We start from the raw sequence: 16,736 nt of genomic DNA, 5'->3' as shown, positions 1-16,736 counted from the left end.
TGTCTCTCTGTCTCTGTCTTTCTGGCAAGCACACGCGCCCTATAGCAAAACAAACAAACAAACAAACAAACAAACCTCTCCAAAGAATTTATCACAGCTAGAATGGGCATGAAAGGTCAAAACCTTCTGAGGGATTTGCCAACATCGCCTTTTCCTATAAGAATTGTGTATTTTAACTATCGTTTAGCTCAGCATTATTCAGGTTAGTTGGAACTTGGAGTGTTTACTTTTAGTTTTACCATATGCTCTCTGCATAGAGAGCATGAGGGCATGTGAGTGTATGGGGCAGCAGTTTTGTAGTTGCCAGGTTGGAACCTGTAGCAAGAGCCAAAACAAACCGAGGCCTGTAGACCAAGACACACCGGGGGACTTGGGCCTGTACCCTTAGGTGCCCTGTTCCAGGATGGCGGATTGTATAACTTCTTCTTGCTCCAAGCCTGGATTGCTTCAGGTACAGAAGAGGCTAAACCTAAAGGTGAAGGGTAAACAGATGACCCAGCTCTTGGAGAGTTGTTAAAGGCAGAGACAAAAGAACTAAGACAAAGGGCTGACAGAGTTTGAGATGACCTGAAAGGAAAATGTCTCTCTATTTCTTTGTACTATGTTCATCTGTGAAGTGAATACTAATGAATTTCAGAAGCAAATGGGAAGATGACTCAGGTGTGCTATTATCTGAGTCATTTTTCCTGATCCTGGAGGCTGGTTTATCCTTGGTGTATCCAGAGTTCCCCTGCCTGCCAGAATCTCCAGCCCATGCTGGTGAGAAGCTTTGGTCGCTTTAGCAAGCCACCACCACAGGCCAGAGCTCAGAGTTCAGAGCAAAGAACCTTTCTTATCAGAAAAACCAAGCTTCGATAGCCCCTACAATTTCAAGCCGACTAGCCAGGAAGCCACAGCAGCAGAATCTGGGTATTAATCATGGCTCAGTGGCAAATCACAGCCTGCAGAAGCTGTATTTCTTCCCTCGTGTTTTATCTGAGTCTCGTTGATACACTGTGACTTGACACTAGCTTGCATATTCCCTTGGGCTTGATAGGGAATAAAACCAGAACTACTTGGTGTCTCTTTGAGTAAGATAGAAATTTAAGAGTCTTCATCCATTTAAGAGCTCCTGAAATTAAAAAAAAAAAAAAGAATTCTTTACTTATTTAATTTTATTCGTTTTTTTAATTTTTTTATTTTTTCATTTGACCAGAGAGAGGCAGAGATAGAGAGAAAGGGAAAGTGAGAAAGCAAGCCACCAGGTCCAGGACTTTAACAATAGTTGGCCATGTGGGGGTCCAGTGCCCTAACCACCACGCCACCTGCCAGCCCCTAAAAACTTCTGAATTAAAAAAAATTATGTTGAATCAGTCTTTTGGAAAGCTCAAAATTATACACAATTTTTTTTTTTGGAGAGCTTTTTTTTTGCTACAGGGCATGTGCGCTTGCCAGAGAGACAGAGAGACAGAAAGAAAGAAATCAGCCCCCATGGGGATAGCTACACCACAATCCCTTCTCCTCCATTCTCCTCTTGGGATCTTGGACACGCATGCACACGTGCTTGGCGTGAGTTTAAGTCACCAGGTCCGGGACTCAAACCGTGGTCAACTACAGGGGGGGCCAGCGACATAGCCATTACGCCAACTGCTGGTCCCCACAATAATTTTTTAAAAATCATTTAAAATATGTTTTACATTTTAATTAATCACTGTACATCTTTATAGCTTACAAAATGTTTTTCCTGGCATGAATACAGTGCATATTAGTCAAGTCAAAGATATTACCATATACATTACCATCACCAGATAACTTGTTGTGTCTGTTAAATGCTTTTTTTCTCTGATCCCCTCCCTCTCACCCCATTACCCACGTCTTCATATACTGTGTCTTGCCCTTGCTGCTATTATACCTTTTAGTCTTTCAGTTTATGCCATAGAGTGCAGACATTCAGTAAATATTAAGCGGGGACAACAGTGCCTGTCTTTCATAGCACAATAATCTTAAACCTTTTTTTATAATCAAGTCTGAGTCCTTTTCTTGGACCTTAAAAAAAAAAAAAAAAAAACCTTGCCAGAGGGTATGTGTGCTCACGTGAGAAACACAGAGGGGGAGAGGTAGAAAGCACTCACCCATTCACCCATGGGGTGTGGTCACCATGGGTGGGGTCACATGTCAATACCTTCTTTTACATTTTTCCATCATGTTGAGATTTGGGGCATCATACACATGTACCCAGCATGTTTTTGAAGCCACTGGGGCTGGGATTCGAACTGTACGGTGAGCCCTGTGGAATCCAGCTCCCTTACCCACTAGGCCATGGGGCTGGCCCTCTCGGACATTTTGACCATAAGAAAGAAGGGAATCAGGGCTAGCCATGAAGGCACAGGGGTCACGGCAATGCTCTGAGATGCTGAAACTATATAAGAAAGTCCCAGGTTCTGATCCTGAGGTCTCCATGTACATGCCACGTGTTCATGTTCCATGAACCTATTCTGGAGGACTCTGTTGGGGTGCTTCTCTCTCTCTCTCTAATGGAAAAAAATAAATAGATAAACTTCTAAAAAAGAAGTAAGTACACTAGGTGCGTGTGTGTGCCCAGAATCCTGAAAGGAGGGAGAAACAAAAGAGAAGGATTGTGATATGAGTATTCCCCATGGGGTTGCTGTCTCCCTGTCTCTCTCTCTTTCCAGTTAGCTCACATGCCCTCTGGCAAAAGTTTTTAAAAATAGGGACCAGCAGATTGCGTAATGATTATGTTGCTGGACACCCACATAGTCGGCCTTAGTTCAGGTCGTGGACCTGGCAGCTTAAAACTCACACTGGGCACGTGTGTGTGTGTGTTTGCGTGCCCAAAATCTGGAGCGGAGAAGGGATTGTCTTCACCCCTGGGAGGTGATTTCTTGCCCTCTCTCTTTCAGTTTCTCTCCAGTGAGTGCGCATACCCTATAGCAAAAATCTTAAAAAAAAAAAAACCCTAAGAATAAATAAATAAATGAAGGAAAGGCAGATAAGAAAAAAGAAGGGAATCAGATCAATAGCAAGGAGAGGAGAAACAGAATCATTAGAGAAGATGCACAAATATTAATAAAACGAAGGAAAGAGGGTTAGAAGAGACTCGGCAAAATCCGGTTGATAAAAGGAAATCAGAAGACTTCTACTTAATAAGATCTTTTGAGAAAACAACCACATGGCCTGTAATGGATATAAATAATGTAGCAAAAGTAGTTTGTATATGGGCTGCTTAGAAAGTTGAACCTCCCTAGCTGGCTGCCAGAGAGTTTCATGAGAACATTCAAGTCAATGGTGATGGACTCTAGGGAAAAGAGGGATCTAGTAAAGGGATTAAACTGAATTCTTCATATTAGAAGATAAGAACTCATATTAATGGAATAAATATTTGTATTTTTCCAAGTATATACCTTTCCCCCAGCTCTGGTCACTGTTCAGATAGTGTTTGCTCAATGGTCTGCAGTTGTCATTTTTTTCCCCGTAAGTGCTTGCTGAGTAACCCTCTTGTTGGCTGAGAAATTAGCCCAAGGAGCCCAGGCTACAGGCGAGCTGCTAATGATGTGCAATCACTCCACAAGTCCCAGTGCTCAGTGCCCGGGCACTTCCTCTTCACTGAAGAGGATGCTGACATCATGCAGCTCTTACAAAAGCTGTTGGTTGTCTGGGCACAGTGATCATTTTATTGAACACTTACAATTTTCTTTGTTCTTGGTATGCATGTTAAAACAGGACAACTCTTATTTTAGGTGATTAACTTCCTCCATTTGTGCTTTCTAGTTTGAGAATACACCACATCGTAACTCTTCAATTCCTGGAAAAGTATTAGCGAGGTTTAAGATATAGAGAATACATGATACCTTAGACAGCAATTCCACTCCTAAAAGAAACCTGTGCATTTACATTCCCTTTTTCCCCAGTGAGTTCCAGAGACATCTGTTTTATTCAACTTCTGTTTCCCTATCAGTGAAGGAATTTAATGTGGACTATATAGCTATGATGTTGGACATGACTTTCCCTTGGTATTTAGAACTATTTTGCTAAGGGATATAATGACATATGGAATAAGGAAGAATTTTATCTTCGTTTAAAGAAAATGTTGCAAATTCTTGGTCAACTCCTGGACACCCACCTTTATGCATCTTCTTGGCTCAGTTTGGTCACATTCCTCTCGTTCCCTCCTCCCCATTCTCAGCAATTAAAAGTTGAAGTGCCTTGGTATGTTATCGGGGTTGCAAGTTCAACTGCTTGATGTATGACTCACTTCTGGTGCCCTTTCTTTCTTTCTTTTTTTCCTTACACAAAAGAGAACCATTTGTTATATGTCCAGAGTCTAAAAGTCCTCACTGACTTTTTGACTGCTATAGGAGAGCTTCTCCCCCTTTCTGCAATGGGAGAGCACAAATCAAAAGAAGATTTTGCAAAAAAAAAAAAAACCTCCACAGATAATATTAAAATAATTGCTGGGAGGTCAGGGTCACTATATTTATTGGAACAAAAGGAAAAATTTTTTTAAATTTTTGATAAGTTAGTCTAGTTGTATTCTCTAGTCTACTAGACTGTCATTTACAGCTAACAAATTCCACTCATTTAGTATAGGTAGGGGAGTTCTCACTAATTTTGTGTGTATATGTTTTGTTTTCCTGCATTTATTAAGCATTACTCTAAAGTCATTTATTTATTAGATGGTTCCTGTGTGCCAGGCACTATTAGGAATCAACACATTCATCACCAAATAGGGGTAATAAATACCTTATCAATATGAGGTGTTAACATTGTAGAGAGTAGAGTGTTATATGCAGAGCTTAAAACATGGCAGGGAGAAGGGCGGCATGGTGGTAAAGGCGCTGAACTCCCACATGGCCGGCCACAGTTTGATTCCTGTATCTGGTGACTTGCTTTCTCACTTTCCCTCTCTCTTTCTCTCTGGTGTGTGTGCATGCCCCGTAGCAAACTAAAATAACAATAATAATAATAAATAAAATTAGATAAAAAACTCTTAAAAATGATTTAAAAAAACCTTGTGAGGGGAGGTCAGACACAAAATAAAAATAATTACTCAAAGGTTGTGCAGAGACCAAGTGCTTTGAGAGTCTAGATCATTATCATTATGTCCTGGAGTCAGAGAAGGCTTCCTGAAGAAGACGGGACCTCGAAGGAAGGCAGTCAGAAAGGGGAAAGTGAGTGTGGTAGGCAGTGTGTATAGGGACAAGTGTGTTAGGTAAAGTTGGATATTCATGGGAGATGAAGTTGATTTGGTCCTATGGTGTCTCCCTGTGTCTCAGTTTCCCCTCTGTAGCATGGGGATCATCATCCATCATGAAGCTGTTATGAGGATTAAATAATATGAGGAAAGAAAGCACTTAGCCAGAGACTGTAATGCAGTAAGAACTCCACAGATATTAGAAATTATTATTATTTTATGTTATTAGTAGGATTGTAGGGAGACTTCAAATGCCAGGATCCAGCATATCATGTGAGTAATTGAGAGGCACTGAAAATTTGAGCAGGGCCCTGACATGCTGAAATTCATCTGATAAAACAATTTGTCTGCAGTGAGAAGGGTGGATTTTACACCCCTCCTCCTAGACTTTATGTCAAATTAAATAGTTAGAAAAATCTCCAGTGCCCTCATACGGTAGAATTATTTAAGAAAAGCTCTTTGATTTTTACCATTTCCCAGAGGGTAGAATTATATAATACATTAGAACTTGGCAGGACTGTAAAATGATAGGCTTGCTGGAGAGAGATGAGTGATATATTAGGTTGCCAACCTAGTGGTAGATATTCTTTAGTAGGATGACGTTCTGACATTCTGGCATAAAGAATTGCAACTCAGTTGCCTGACAGATCTTAGATATTTCTTCCCCATTATTTTGTTCGCCTTTGCTTCGAAGAGTTCTGAGGCTCAGTAAGAATCTCTTGCTTTCCTGCTTTCTCCTTTTCCTTGGGGCTGTGCTACTTTGTTCTGTCTGAGACAGTAGTTAAGAAAGTCTTCCCACCCCTCCCCATCTTTACATTGCTCCTGGCTCACCTGCTCTGCCTGTTAATCTTTGGAGCATCCTTTCTAAGGACTTCTAGTTCATGTGATTTAGCAGTAAATTATTATCCTCTAGGTAATGCACATAGGTGAGCACTCTTGAGATTTGTTATATGAAACGTTAAAGGGTTTTCCTCCATTGGGGATACTAGGTGTTCCAACTTCCCTGCCTTTCTTCCATCTTTTTTTTTTTTTTTGGAGAGGTTTTTGCTATAGAGTGCGTGTGCTTGCCAGACAGACAGAGACAGAGAGACAGAAAGCGAGAAATCACCGCCTGGGGGGATGGCCATACTGCAATCCCTTCTCCTTCATTCTCCTCTTGGGATCTTGGGCACGCACGCACATGCGCCCGGTGTGAGTTTTAAGCCACTGGGTCCGAGACGCGAACCGCGGTCGACTATGTGGGAGTCCAGCGACATAGCCATTACGCAAACTGCTGGTCCCCCTTTCTTCCATCTTTGAGGCAACTAGATGGCAAGAGGTCTTTGTTCCTCCTCCAGAAGGGGTTCAAAAGGTTGCCATCCAAACAGTTCAGGGCCTCCAGGAGACTCAGCAGGACCTGACTCCAGAGAATTCTTCTTTGGCTACCTCTCTGTTTTATTTTTCCAGCTGACCTGAGCGGGTCGCTCTTTAGGATCCCTGTTCGTCAGTGTATGTTGGGAAATTTTCAGCTATGTTCACCATTTAGGTAAATTGATAAAGGCAAGGAAGAACAGAAAGAAGAATATGGGCATTACAGAGAAACATCTTTCTACTGGATTAAACCATTGGAGAATCTGTGCTGGAGAATGAATTATTCATTCATTCATTATTCACTTGGCAACATTTTTATCGAGTCGGGTTATTGTTATAGGTACTGGGGATAAAATAGTGGATGAAACATGGACCTTAACAGTCTAGAAAGAGACAGACAGCAAATAATAGATAGGTTAATGAGATATATTTGGCCAGAGATTGCTGTATGAAAAAAACAAAACAGGATGCTATGATGAAGGTAGGTGGTCAAAGAAGACCTCTCAGAGATGGTGAGATTCAGGCTAAGACCTGAAAGAACTAAGAATAAACTGTGTGGCCACGTGGGGGAAGAAGATTCTGGGCTGTAAGAACAGGAAGTGCAAAAGCCTGGAAGAGTTTGCTTACAATGTTTGAGCAACAGCAGTTCCAGTAGCTGGAGCAGTGTAATTAGAAATAAAGTCCAAGAAGCAATTTGAGGCTAGATCATGTGTAGTGTTCCAGGCTCTGGTAAGGGTTTTAGGTCTTATTCTAACTTTGATGGAAAGCCATTGGAAGGTTTGGGCAAGATTCTCTTTGTTGCTGTCATACAATTCTAATTCCAGTTCTACCAGTCACTTGCCTGTGTGAAACTGAATGAGCTCTTGGTCCCTTCGTTCACTGTTAGGCAAAATGTGGATAATGATATTTATCCCCAAGCGACATTAGAAGAATTACCTATTGGTTACAAATGACTTGAGGCCCTCAGATGAAAGGTATGATACAGAGTAATTACCACTGTTCTATGTAGTCATTATTTAACACCTGTCTTCTTTTTGAAGTGTAAAGAAATGTAGATCTGTATTCTGAAGAGCCATAGTTTGAAAATGTAAAACTCACCAGGGAAGTTATGTTATGGATTTACCTTTGGTTCCATTTGAGATATTTAGGATACCCCTTTCTTTGCAAAAGACACCTAAAAACCTTCAATGTGTATCATAGGATATCAGAATAAAATAGATCTTAGAGTGTTTGTAATATATTGGAGTAGAGTCTGATTTCTACACAGAGACAACTTTTTAAAAAAGTATCCTTACCGTGTAATCCATGTGCTTCTAGTGTATGAGAAATCGCTTGGGAAGAGTAGCTCCCAGCCTAGGACAGCTGCTGTGTTATTTATTCAAGTTCAAAGAAATGATTTCTAGATTGTGAGAAAAAAAATGTATATCTTACAGATCATCTGGTCTGATCCCATCATTTTGTAAGCGAGGAAACTGCGAGAAAACAGTCGTAAGGGCAATTTCACTACTGGTTAGCAGGAGGTCCTGGCTGAGAATTAAAATCATAAGACCTATCAGACATCTGCCTTTTCCGAGTGATCTTTCAGACATCATGCTCTCTCCCCAGATTCATGAGCTACCTACCTCAGTCTCACATTTGGACATAATTGCGATGTTGCAGGAAGTGATTTACTGTAATTTCATATCCCTTTTCATCTCTATTGTAATGATGTGCTTTGCTAATATTAGAAGAGGCGGCTGCCATGAAGCTTCTTAGCTTGGCGAGGCAGCTGTACATGGAAAAAATTTCACAGACTATAATTTCACTCTGTGTCACCAGCGTTTTGCTCTCTGTTTTCCCTTCTTCTGCCCCTCGCTTAGCCATGGATTCTGCAAGTGAATTTGATAGACTACACCATTGAAACTATAGATTCAAGTTTTAGGTTTGATCATAATTCAGGTTCTAATCTGGTTTTAATTTTCTTCATATTTTTGCCTAGGAAATGTATTCTACTTTCTGTCATGTATAATTATTGTGATAACTTTTAGAAAACAGTGCTTTGTGCAAAGTAAGTGCTCAATAAATGTTTGTTCATTTGCAAGAAGCACAGTATATAATTTTAGATCTTCTGTTCCTACCATTTTATTAAAAGATGTGAATCATTGACTGAAAGTAAGCAAAGATGCATAGATATTCACCATTATGATTAACAGCTTCCTTGGGTATTAATCTAGATTTCTTCCAGAATTTACACGTGGGTTAATCGAATATGTACATATATTCTCACATATATGAGATATATGTCCAAACATACTCATTCTGTACATTTGCATCCTAAAATTGTAACATTATTTGGTTGGGGTTGAAAAATAAGCTGACTTGGGACCAGCAGTTAGGGTAATGGCTATGTCGCTGAACTCCCATGTACTCGACCGTGGTTCGAGTCCCGGACCTGGTGGCTTAAACTCACGCCAGGCATGTGTGCGTGCGTGCCCAAGATCCCAAGAGGAGAATGGAGGAGAAGGGATTGTGGCGTGACCGGATGGGGGTGGTGGTGGTGGTGGTGATTGCTTGCTTTCTGTTTCTCTGTCTCTCTGGCAAGCACCTGGCGCCCTGTAACAAACAAACAAACAAACAAAAAACTCTCCAAAAAAAAAAAAATCAATAAGCTGAAATTTTCCCCTTGGGATGTTTCTGTTGATACCATGTAGCCCTCCTGGCCACTCCCTGAAATAGAAGCTCTATCGTTTATTAGTCAAACCTGTTAGGGTATTCCTCACACTGGCATATTTCTGTCACTCATTTCAAAAAATCGAAAATATTTAAACAAGTAAAAAACTACAAAAATTCTTTTTTTTTACTTTTTTTTTTCTAAAAAGAAATACCCCTCAACATGTTTACATATTTTGCTTGCTCATTTAATGGAGAAATTGTCAATATTTCAGATATTTTGCCAGAAGTTAAGTAGTTTGCAAGAATTATCTTGCCAAATAATACTCTTTCCATAATTTAAGTTCTTAAAATGATCAGAGATCATATTGGATATTCAGATGGGTGATGAAAATGGCAAGCTGAAATTTTAGAGCCAGATTCTGTGAGTAACCAAGATGCATGGGAATGTACTTCCTCAATAATCACCAAGAGTCTGTTCCTACTCTGTCTTCCCATTCTTACCCTAAAGTGATTTTAGATCCATCATCCTGGGGAATTGCTAGAATAAGCTCTACCTTTCAGCATGATAAATGTTTGACACAATCTGCAGTTTGCAACTTATTGAGAGGAGCATAGATTCATCACTTCTGACCCCATTTCCTCACCTCCCTCATCACGTTCCCTGGCTCTCTTTTTTAGGAGAGAAGATAGGGTAACATGAACAAATGAGGCAGTCTTCTTTTTCCCTGCTCTTGTGGGCTTTTCTGTGAGTTGTAGCATAGGCTGGTCCTTAACTGCTTTGAGTCACATACTCCAAACAAATGGTATAGTCCCACGGGGCCTATTGATTCCAATTTCAGCATTCAGGGCACTCCACAACAACCGATAGGCAACTAATGACTAATGCGCTTCCCCGTGAGTGCATTATATGCAGGATTTCAGAAGCAGGACACTGGTATAGTGCAGGTGAGTGCAGTAAGATGAGCAGCGAGATGGAACCATAGAATGAATGCGTATGTATATATATTTTATATTAAATGTGGATTTGTGATGATGTGAACAAATTAAAAGGATCCAGTCATGGTCTGCAGTTAATGGGAAAAGGATGTTATAGTGAAAGGGTTCATGACTAAGCTATAAAAATTCTTTATACATTTTAAAGTGTTAAATCTATTTTTTAAGAGAGATTTTTGTTATAGGGCATGTGCGCTCACCAGAGAGACAGACAGAATGACAGAATGCAAGAAATCACCTCCCGGGGGTAATTGCCACACCACCGTCACAGTTCTTTCTCCTCCATTCTCCCCTAGGGATCTTGGGTACACACGCACATGTGCCTGGCGTGAGTTTTAAGCTACTAGGTCCAGGACTTGAACTGCAGTTGACTACATGGGAGTCTAGTGATTGTAACCATTATGCCATCTGCTGGCCCCTAAATCATTCATCTTAATTCTTCTTCTTTAGGTATTTGATTAACTAAGGGTAAATCACTTCACTGCACATTCTGTACCTTAAAAAAAAATTGGATAACAGTAATTCCTACCAACTTCTCAGGATTGGCTGAAAATTGTCTCGCTATTAATACAGTGCCTGGGGGCTGGCAGGTGGCATGGTGGTTAAAGGCACTGGACTCCCACATGGCCAACCATGGTTCGAGTCCTGAACCTGGTAGCTTGCTTTCTCACTTTCCCTCTTCTCTCTCTCTCTCTGTCTCTTTCTGGTCAAATTGAAAATGATAATGATAAATACAGTTAATAAAATAATTAAAAAATTATTTTTAAAAATGAAGTGTCTGACAAGCCACTTGTTGTAGTTTCTGTTGTAGTTCGAAGAACCTGTTCAAATGCAATATGTATGTAGTAACACATGTATTCTTGCTGGGTTTTCCCCATATAGGTATTTAAGAGACGGTATTTTTACTTGACTCAACTTCCTGATGGTTCATATATTCTCAATTCCTATGAAGATGAGAAAAATTCTAAAGAATCTAAAGGTTGCATCTATTTGGACGCCTGCATTGATGTTGTTCAGGTAAGGCTATTGAGGTAACAGTTCTTTCTTTTTCTCCCAGAGGGTTATGGATGAGCTATTAAGAACCTCAGCATTTTTCTGTCTTACTTACTGGCATCTTCAGTCACTAAAACATATGAAACTTCAGATTCCCATTCAGTGTCTCCCAGTGCCAATAATCAAATGTTTATCGAGTCCTTTTGAGACTGGCTTCAAATACCTTTTGAGTCTCTTACCTTTTTTTTTTTTTTTTTTTTTTCTACTTCTCTTTCCTTTTTTTTTTTTTTTTTATTTCTACTTCCCAGTTCCTAATTTTCTCTGGAATCTTGCCTTCTTGCCTCCTGATTTGTTGTCCTGGCATAGATCGGGTACTTTACTTGCCTTCTTAAATTGTTTTGGCTCTTGGGCCACCAGGCAGTGTGGTGGAAAAGATGCTGGACTTCCAAGGGGCTGACTTTGCAGTTCAAGTCCCACACCCAGTGGCTTGAAAACAACACTGGGCATGTGTACATGTGTGCCCAAAGTCCTGAGCGGAGTATGGAGAACGGACCATGCTTCCAAGGGATGATTTCTCTCTCTCTCTCCTGTAAACACATATTCCCTATAACAACAGTAACAGCAAACCCACACATTTTGGCTCTCAATTTATTGTCTTACAATTTGAAACCTAAAACTCTTACCATGGCCTTTAAGGATCCCAGTGATGTGGCTTTAACCTGATTTTTAGCCTCATCCCATCTGCATCCATATGTGAGGGATCTCCTAAGAGCCCATGGAAAATGTGTATTATGAAACACGGATTTGTAATTTTCTTTTTGTGCCAAAATAAACTCATACTTTAATTCCATTTTTCCATGAACTTTAGAAGTCCCCCCGTATCCTGTGCTCTAGTTACTCTAGGCTAAACACTCCATAGTTTCACACATATGTGGCTTTCCTTACATATTTTCTCTTCATGCCATATACCTTTTCTTTCTCTTCCTGTTAGAACCTTTTGCAACTCAGCTTACATGCCACTTCTGCCATGAAACCTTTTCTGTTTCCTCTCTACCCTCACGGACACCAAGTAAAATTAAGATCCCCACCTCCTTTGAGCCACCATTTTGCCTTTTCCTTCATCCTATACCTGAATCACACTCCGATCTGTCCTTCATTCTGCACACTCTTTTTTTTTAATGCATTCAATAACTATACATCACTATAGCTTGTAAAGTGAATTTACCCAACACGAGTATACTTCACACCTGTCCAGTAGAAGATACCAAACACATTATTATCCACAGATAATCATCCATTTCTGTGTCCCGTAAATGTCTAGCCTTTCTATTTTTCTCCGTGATTCCTTTCCTTAAACTCTCCCCATTCTCTCACCCTTTTCCCACACTGTCTCCAGTATCTGTAACCATTTTCCATGCTTCTATATCCTTTAATCTTTCAGTTTCTACAGCAGAGTATGGAGAGTTGGTATATATTATGTGGAGACATACAATGTCTCCCTTTCATAGCCTGGCTTGCTTCACTCAGCAGTAAATATTACATATTCATCCACTTTCTATCAAATGCACACTCGTTTTTGCATTACAGGGATCATGTCTTCCTCAATTCCTTATTTCCCATAATAGTTAGAAGGGCTATGCACGTAGTAGGGAATTTAGTGAATGTTTGTGGATTTGAATAACTGAAGAGGCATAGACAAACACCGGTTGGGAAATAGAGGGCAGAGAGCTTATCTAAATGAGAAGTCAATTTACCAAGAGATAGGAACCCTTACTGCAGAGCCAAGGTGACATGGCTGACAGAAGGATGGGCTGATCAGTGGTTCAATGCCCTTGATTTACCCAAATCTTACATTTCCAAACTGCAAGGTGGGGGACCAGCAGATGGCATGATGGTTATGTCACTGGACTCCCATGTAGTTGACTGCAGTTCGAGTCCTGGACCTGGCAGCTTAAAACTCATGCTGGGTGCATGTGCATGCGTGCCCAAAATTCTGAAAGGAGAAAAGAAGAAAAATTGCAGCCTGGCCATCTTCCTGGGGGGTGATTTCTCACTTTCTATCTTTCTGCCTCTCCGGTGAGCACACATGCCCTATGGCAAAAATCTCTCTAAAAAAAAAATCCCTGCAAAGTGGGATTAATAATGTCTGTGTGTCCTATTATATAAAATTGTCATGAAGATTAAATGAGAAAACACTTTTAAAAGCTGAAAGACTTGTGTGAATAGAAGGTGCTTTTGTGTGTGTGTGTATGTATTTAAATGTTTATAATATATAAAGTAAGCTCTTCCTTATCTTACTGGAAGAGAGAAGGCATACACAATTTCTGGATTTACTCAATTAGCTCTTGTTTAGATTGACCTTTCCCTGCTGCGTGCCAAGGATCTGCTTCTCCCACCTATTTACGATCTCTCCTCCCAAATATTTTCAAATATATAAATCTCAATGACTTGCTACAGCAGTTTAAAATTTCAAATATATAAATCTCAATGACTTGCTACTTCAGTTTAATTTCATCCTTTCCTATACTTTGAAGATGAGAAGGAGGAATTTTCTTGGTTCCTTCTTGAATAATGACCATGCAGTGGAAAATTATTGATTCCCAAGCCTTCCTTAAAATTAATGCTGAGGTATTTAGGAGAGGGTAGTATGCCATTTCTTTTGTGACAGAGAAAGTGGTAAAATAAAAGAATACGTCATTATCTTTCAGGAAAAGGAGGAGGCTTTTGTTTCCCTTGTATTCAGCACAGACACTATTATATATTTTACTCAGACTCACAAATTTTATGTGAACCAACTATGGTCTTCTTTTATGCTACTATGATCCATTTGAATCATCATGCTAAAGTGAATTAGGTATCTATATTGCATTTTATGGTATGATATAAAATAAGTGTCAGATTTGTTTTAGGTCACATGTAAGCTTGTTTTTATCTTATTTACGTTTTTGAGATTTCACTTTTATTTTCTTATTTTTTTTACATTCAATCACTGTACAAAATGGATTCTTCAAGCATGGATACACTATATATTAGTCCTGTCAAAGATATTACCATATACATTATCTGTTTTTTTTTTCTTCTTTTGGAAAGGTTTTTACTATAAGGCACGTGTGCCCCCCAGAAAGACAGAGAGAGACAGAAAGCGAGAAATCACCCTCCAGGGAGGATGGTCATGCCACAGTCCCTTCTCCTCCATTCCCCTCTTGGGATCTTGGGCACGTACCCAGCGTGAGTTTAAGCCACTGGGTCCGGAACTTGAACCGCAGTCAACTACATGGGAGTCCAGCGACATAGCCGTTATGTTACCTGCTGGTTCCACCATATACATTATCATCAGCAGATAATTTTCCATTTTTGTGTTTATTAAATGTCTTGCTTCTTTTTTCCCTCCTTGAATCCGTTCTTCCCACCCAAGAGCTGATTTTGAAAATCAGTAAATGTACAAAGAAATCTTTGAGCAGTGTGGAAATACTAAAATGCTTTCTCTTTTTATGGTGGTAGTTTTATTTTTTTAGATGTAAATATGCCAAAAGTCCTTAAATGATAATATTTATTCAGCGACTATTTTGCCATACCCCTTTGTGCATATACCTCTGTGCTCCGTTCCAAGGGGACAAACAATGTATGTTAGATGTGGTCATTCATTGTCTTAGAGCGTCGATTTCTTGGTGAAGGAAGAGAATATTGATGCACATATTGCTGAGCTGAGATGAAAATAAACTAATGAAATCTAATATTAAAAGGGCAACTGAACTAACTGAACACATGCTTTTTTTTTTTTTCCCCTCCTCTAGTGCCCCAAAATGCGACGTCATGCTTTTGAACTGAAGATGTTAGATAAGTATAGCCATTACCTGGCTGCTGAAAATGAGCAGGAAATGGAGGAATGGTTGATAACTTTGAAAAAGATTATTCAGATCAATACCGACAGTTTAGTACAAGAGAAAAAGGAGACGGTAGAAACAGCACAAGGTCAGAATTTTTCAGTGATTCATTTCTGAGGTAAAACCCGTGTCTTTAATCCATGAGAATGTCCTTTGTGCAGGGTGAATATAGAACTCTTAATCTTGAGGGTTGACCTGCTTCCTCATTAAAAGTGACTATGAAGGTTGATAGATGTTTTTAAAGAGTTGATGCTGCATGGGCTCTGACACATGACAGATAACCAGACTACAACAGACAGAAAATTCATGGCAGATTTTCAAAAGTCCATTAAAGTTTTCCCTGTGCTTTCATAATCATAATTCTTCGCAGTAAATCTAGTAGGAGGACATAGGGTGGGAGGGATAGTTAGGATATTCGTCTTAGGTGATTAGTAATGCTTTGTATGGTTTGGAACATCTGTTTTTAATGAACTTGCAGATGATGAAACTAGCAGCCAAGGAAAAGCCGAGAACATCATGGCCAGTTTGGAAAGGAGCATGCATCCGGAACTGATGAAGGTATATCTTTTTAATGGCAACTTGCCTTCAACTGAGACAATGCAGGATTAGCTGTTAAAGTTTTAATGCTGGATTCCATTTGGCAATGCCATTTCCAAGTTAAAAACACAGTGCATTGGTGAGACAGGTAGAGATTGTCAAAAGTTGCACTCCTAAAGACAGACTTGTGGCAACTGATAGTTTGGAAAATCTTACTTTTTCCAAGATAGCAGAAAGGACTTCCAAGTTTTTTGTGACTTAATTAATTTTATCTACTACTTCTTATTCAATTTAATTACTGCATGTCACTCAGAAATTAAATATTCTTTTTATTTTTTTTTGAAGAGAGGTTTTTGTTATAGGGCACATGGTGGGCACATGTGCTTGCTGGAAAGACAGAGAGAGACAAAAAGTGAGAAATTACCCCCCAAGGGGATGGCCACGCCACATTCCTTTCTCCTCCATTCTACTCTTGGATCTTCGGCACGCATGCACATGCTCCCGGTGTCAGTTTAAGCTGCCGGATCCAGGACTTGAACTGTAGTCGACTACATGGGAATCCAGCGATGTAACCATTACGCCATCTGCTGATCCCTCAGAAAGTAAATATTGTTTAAAGAGTTAAATGATGGAGGTTGTGCATATGATATCTACTCTAGTGATAATTTCATATGAAAATCATATATCGTCTTGTAAATATACATGTATATGAATAATTCCATCAGACAAAGATTTTGGTGAATGAACAGACATCATTTGTGTCGTTTGTTCTGCTCTTTAGAATTTGAAATGAACTGATTTTGAAAGTGTAGAGATGATTGTCATGTGTACCCCAATAGAATATATAATTTACTCTGAACTCTATGTGATAATAAATTAGAGGTTATGAGCCATTTATTCATTTATATCCTTATCAAAACTATTTTTATTTTATTACTTTTCCTGTACTACTTAGTTACACAAATTTAGAAATTTCTCTTTTTTTTTTTCTATTTTAAATTTACCTCTTTAAGCTTCAAAGCTATTTTTCAAAATTTGAGAACACATTCATGATTCTGTTAGCTAGGCTTTCTGTGATTTTTGTAGATGTTGGTTTTATCCCTTTTTTTTTTTTTTTTTTTTTTTTTTTTTTCCTC

At 39.4% G+C, this 16,736-nt stretch overlaps 1 protein-coding gene across 1 annotated transcript in view; it reads left to right on the top strand.

The window, feature by feature from the left end:
- The window catches only part of DOCK11 (dedicator of cytokinesis 11), a gene marked incomplete at its 5' end in the record, with an annotated part of 164,765 nt that overhangs the window by 7,058 nt on the left and 140,971 nt on the right, over positions 1 to 16,736 (top strand). The window contains 3 exon segments of the mRNA XM_014584108.2: positions 11,069 to 11,203; positions 14,974 to 15,151; positions 15,542 to 15,621. Of these exon segments, the coding sequence (XP_014439594.1) occupies positions 11,069 to 11,203; positions 14,974 to 15,151; positions 15,542 to 15,621 (393 nt within the window).

The sequence above is a fragment of the Tupaia chinensis genome, unplaced genomic scaffold (genome assembly GCF_000334495.1).
Source record: "Tupaia chinensis unplaced genomic scaffold, TupChi_1.0 Scaffold145659_1, whole genome shotgun sequence".
Classification (NCBI taxonomy): domain Eukaryota; kingdom Metazoa; phylum Chordata; class Mammalia; order Scandentia; family Tupaiidae; genus Tupaia; species Tupaia belangeri.
This window is presented reverse-complemented; position numbering and strand designations above follow the sequence as displayed.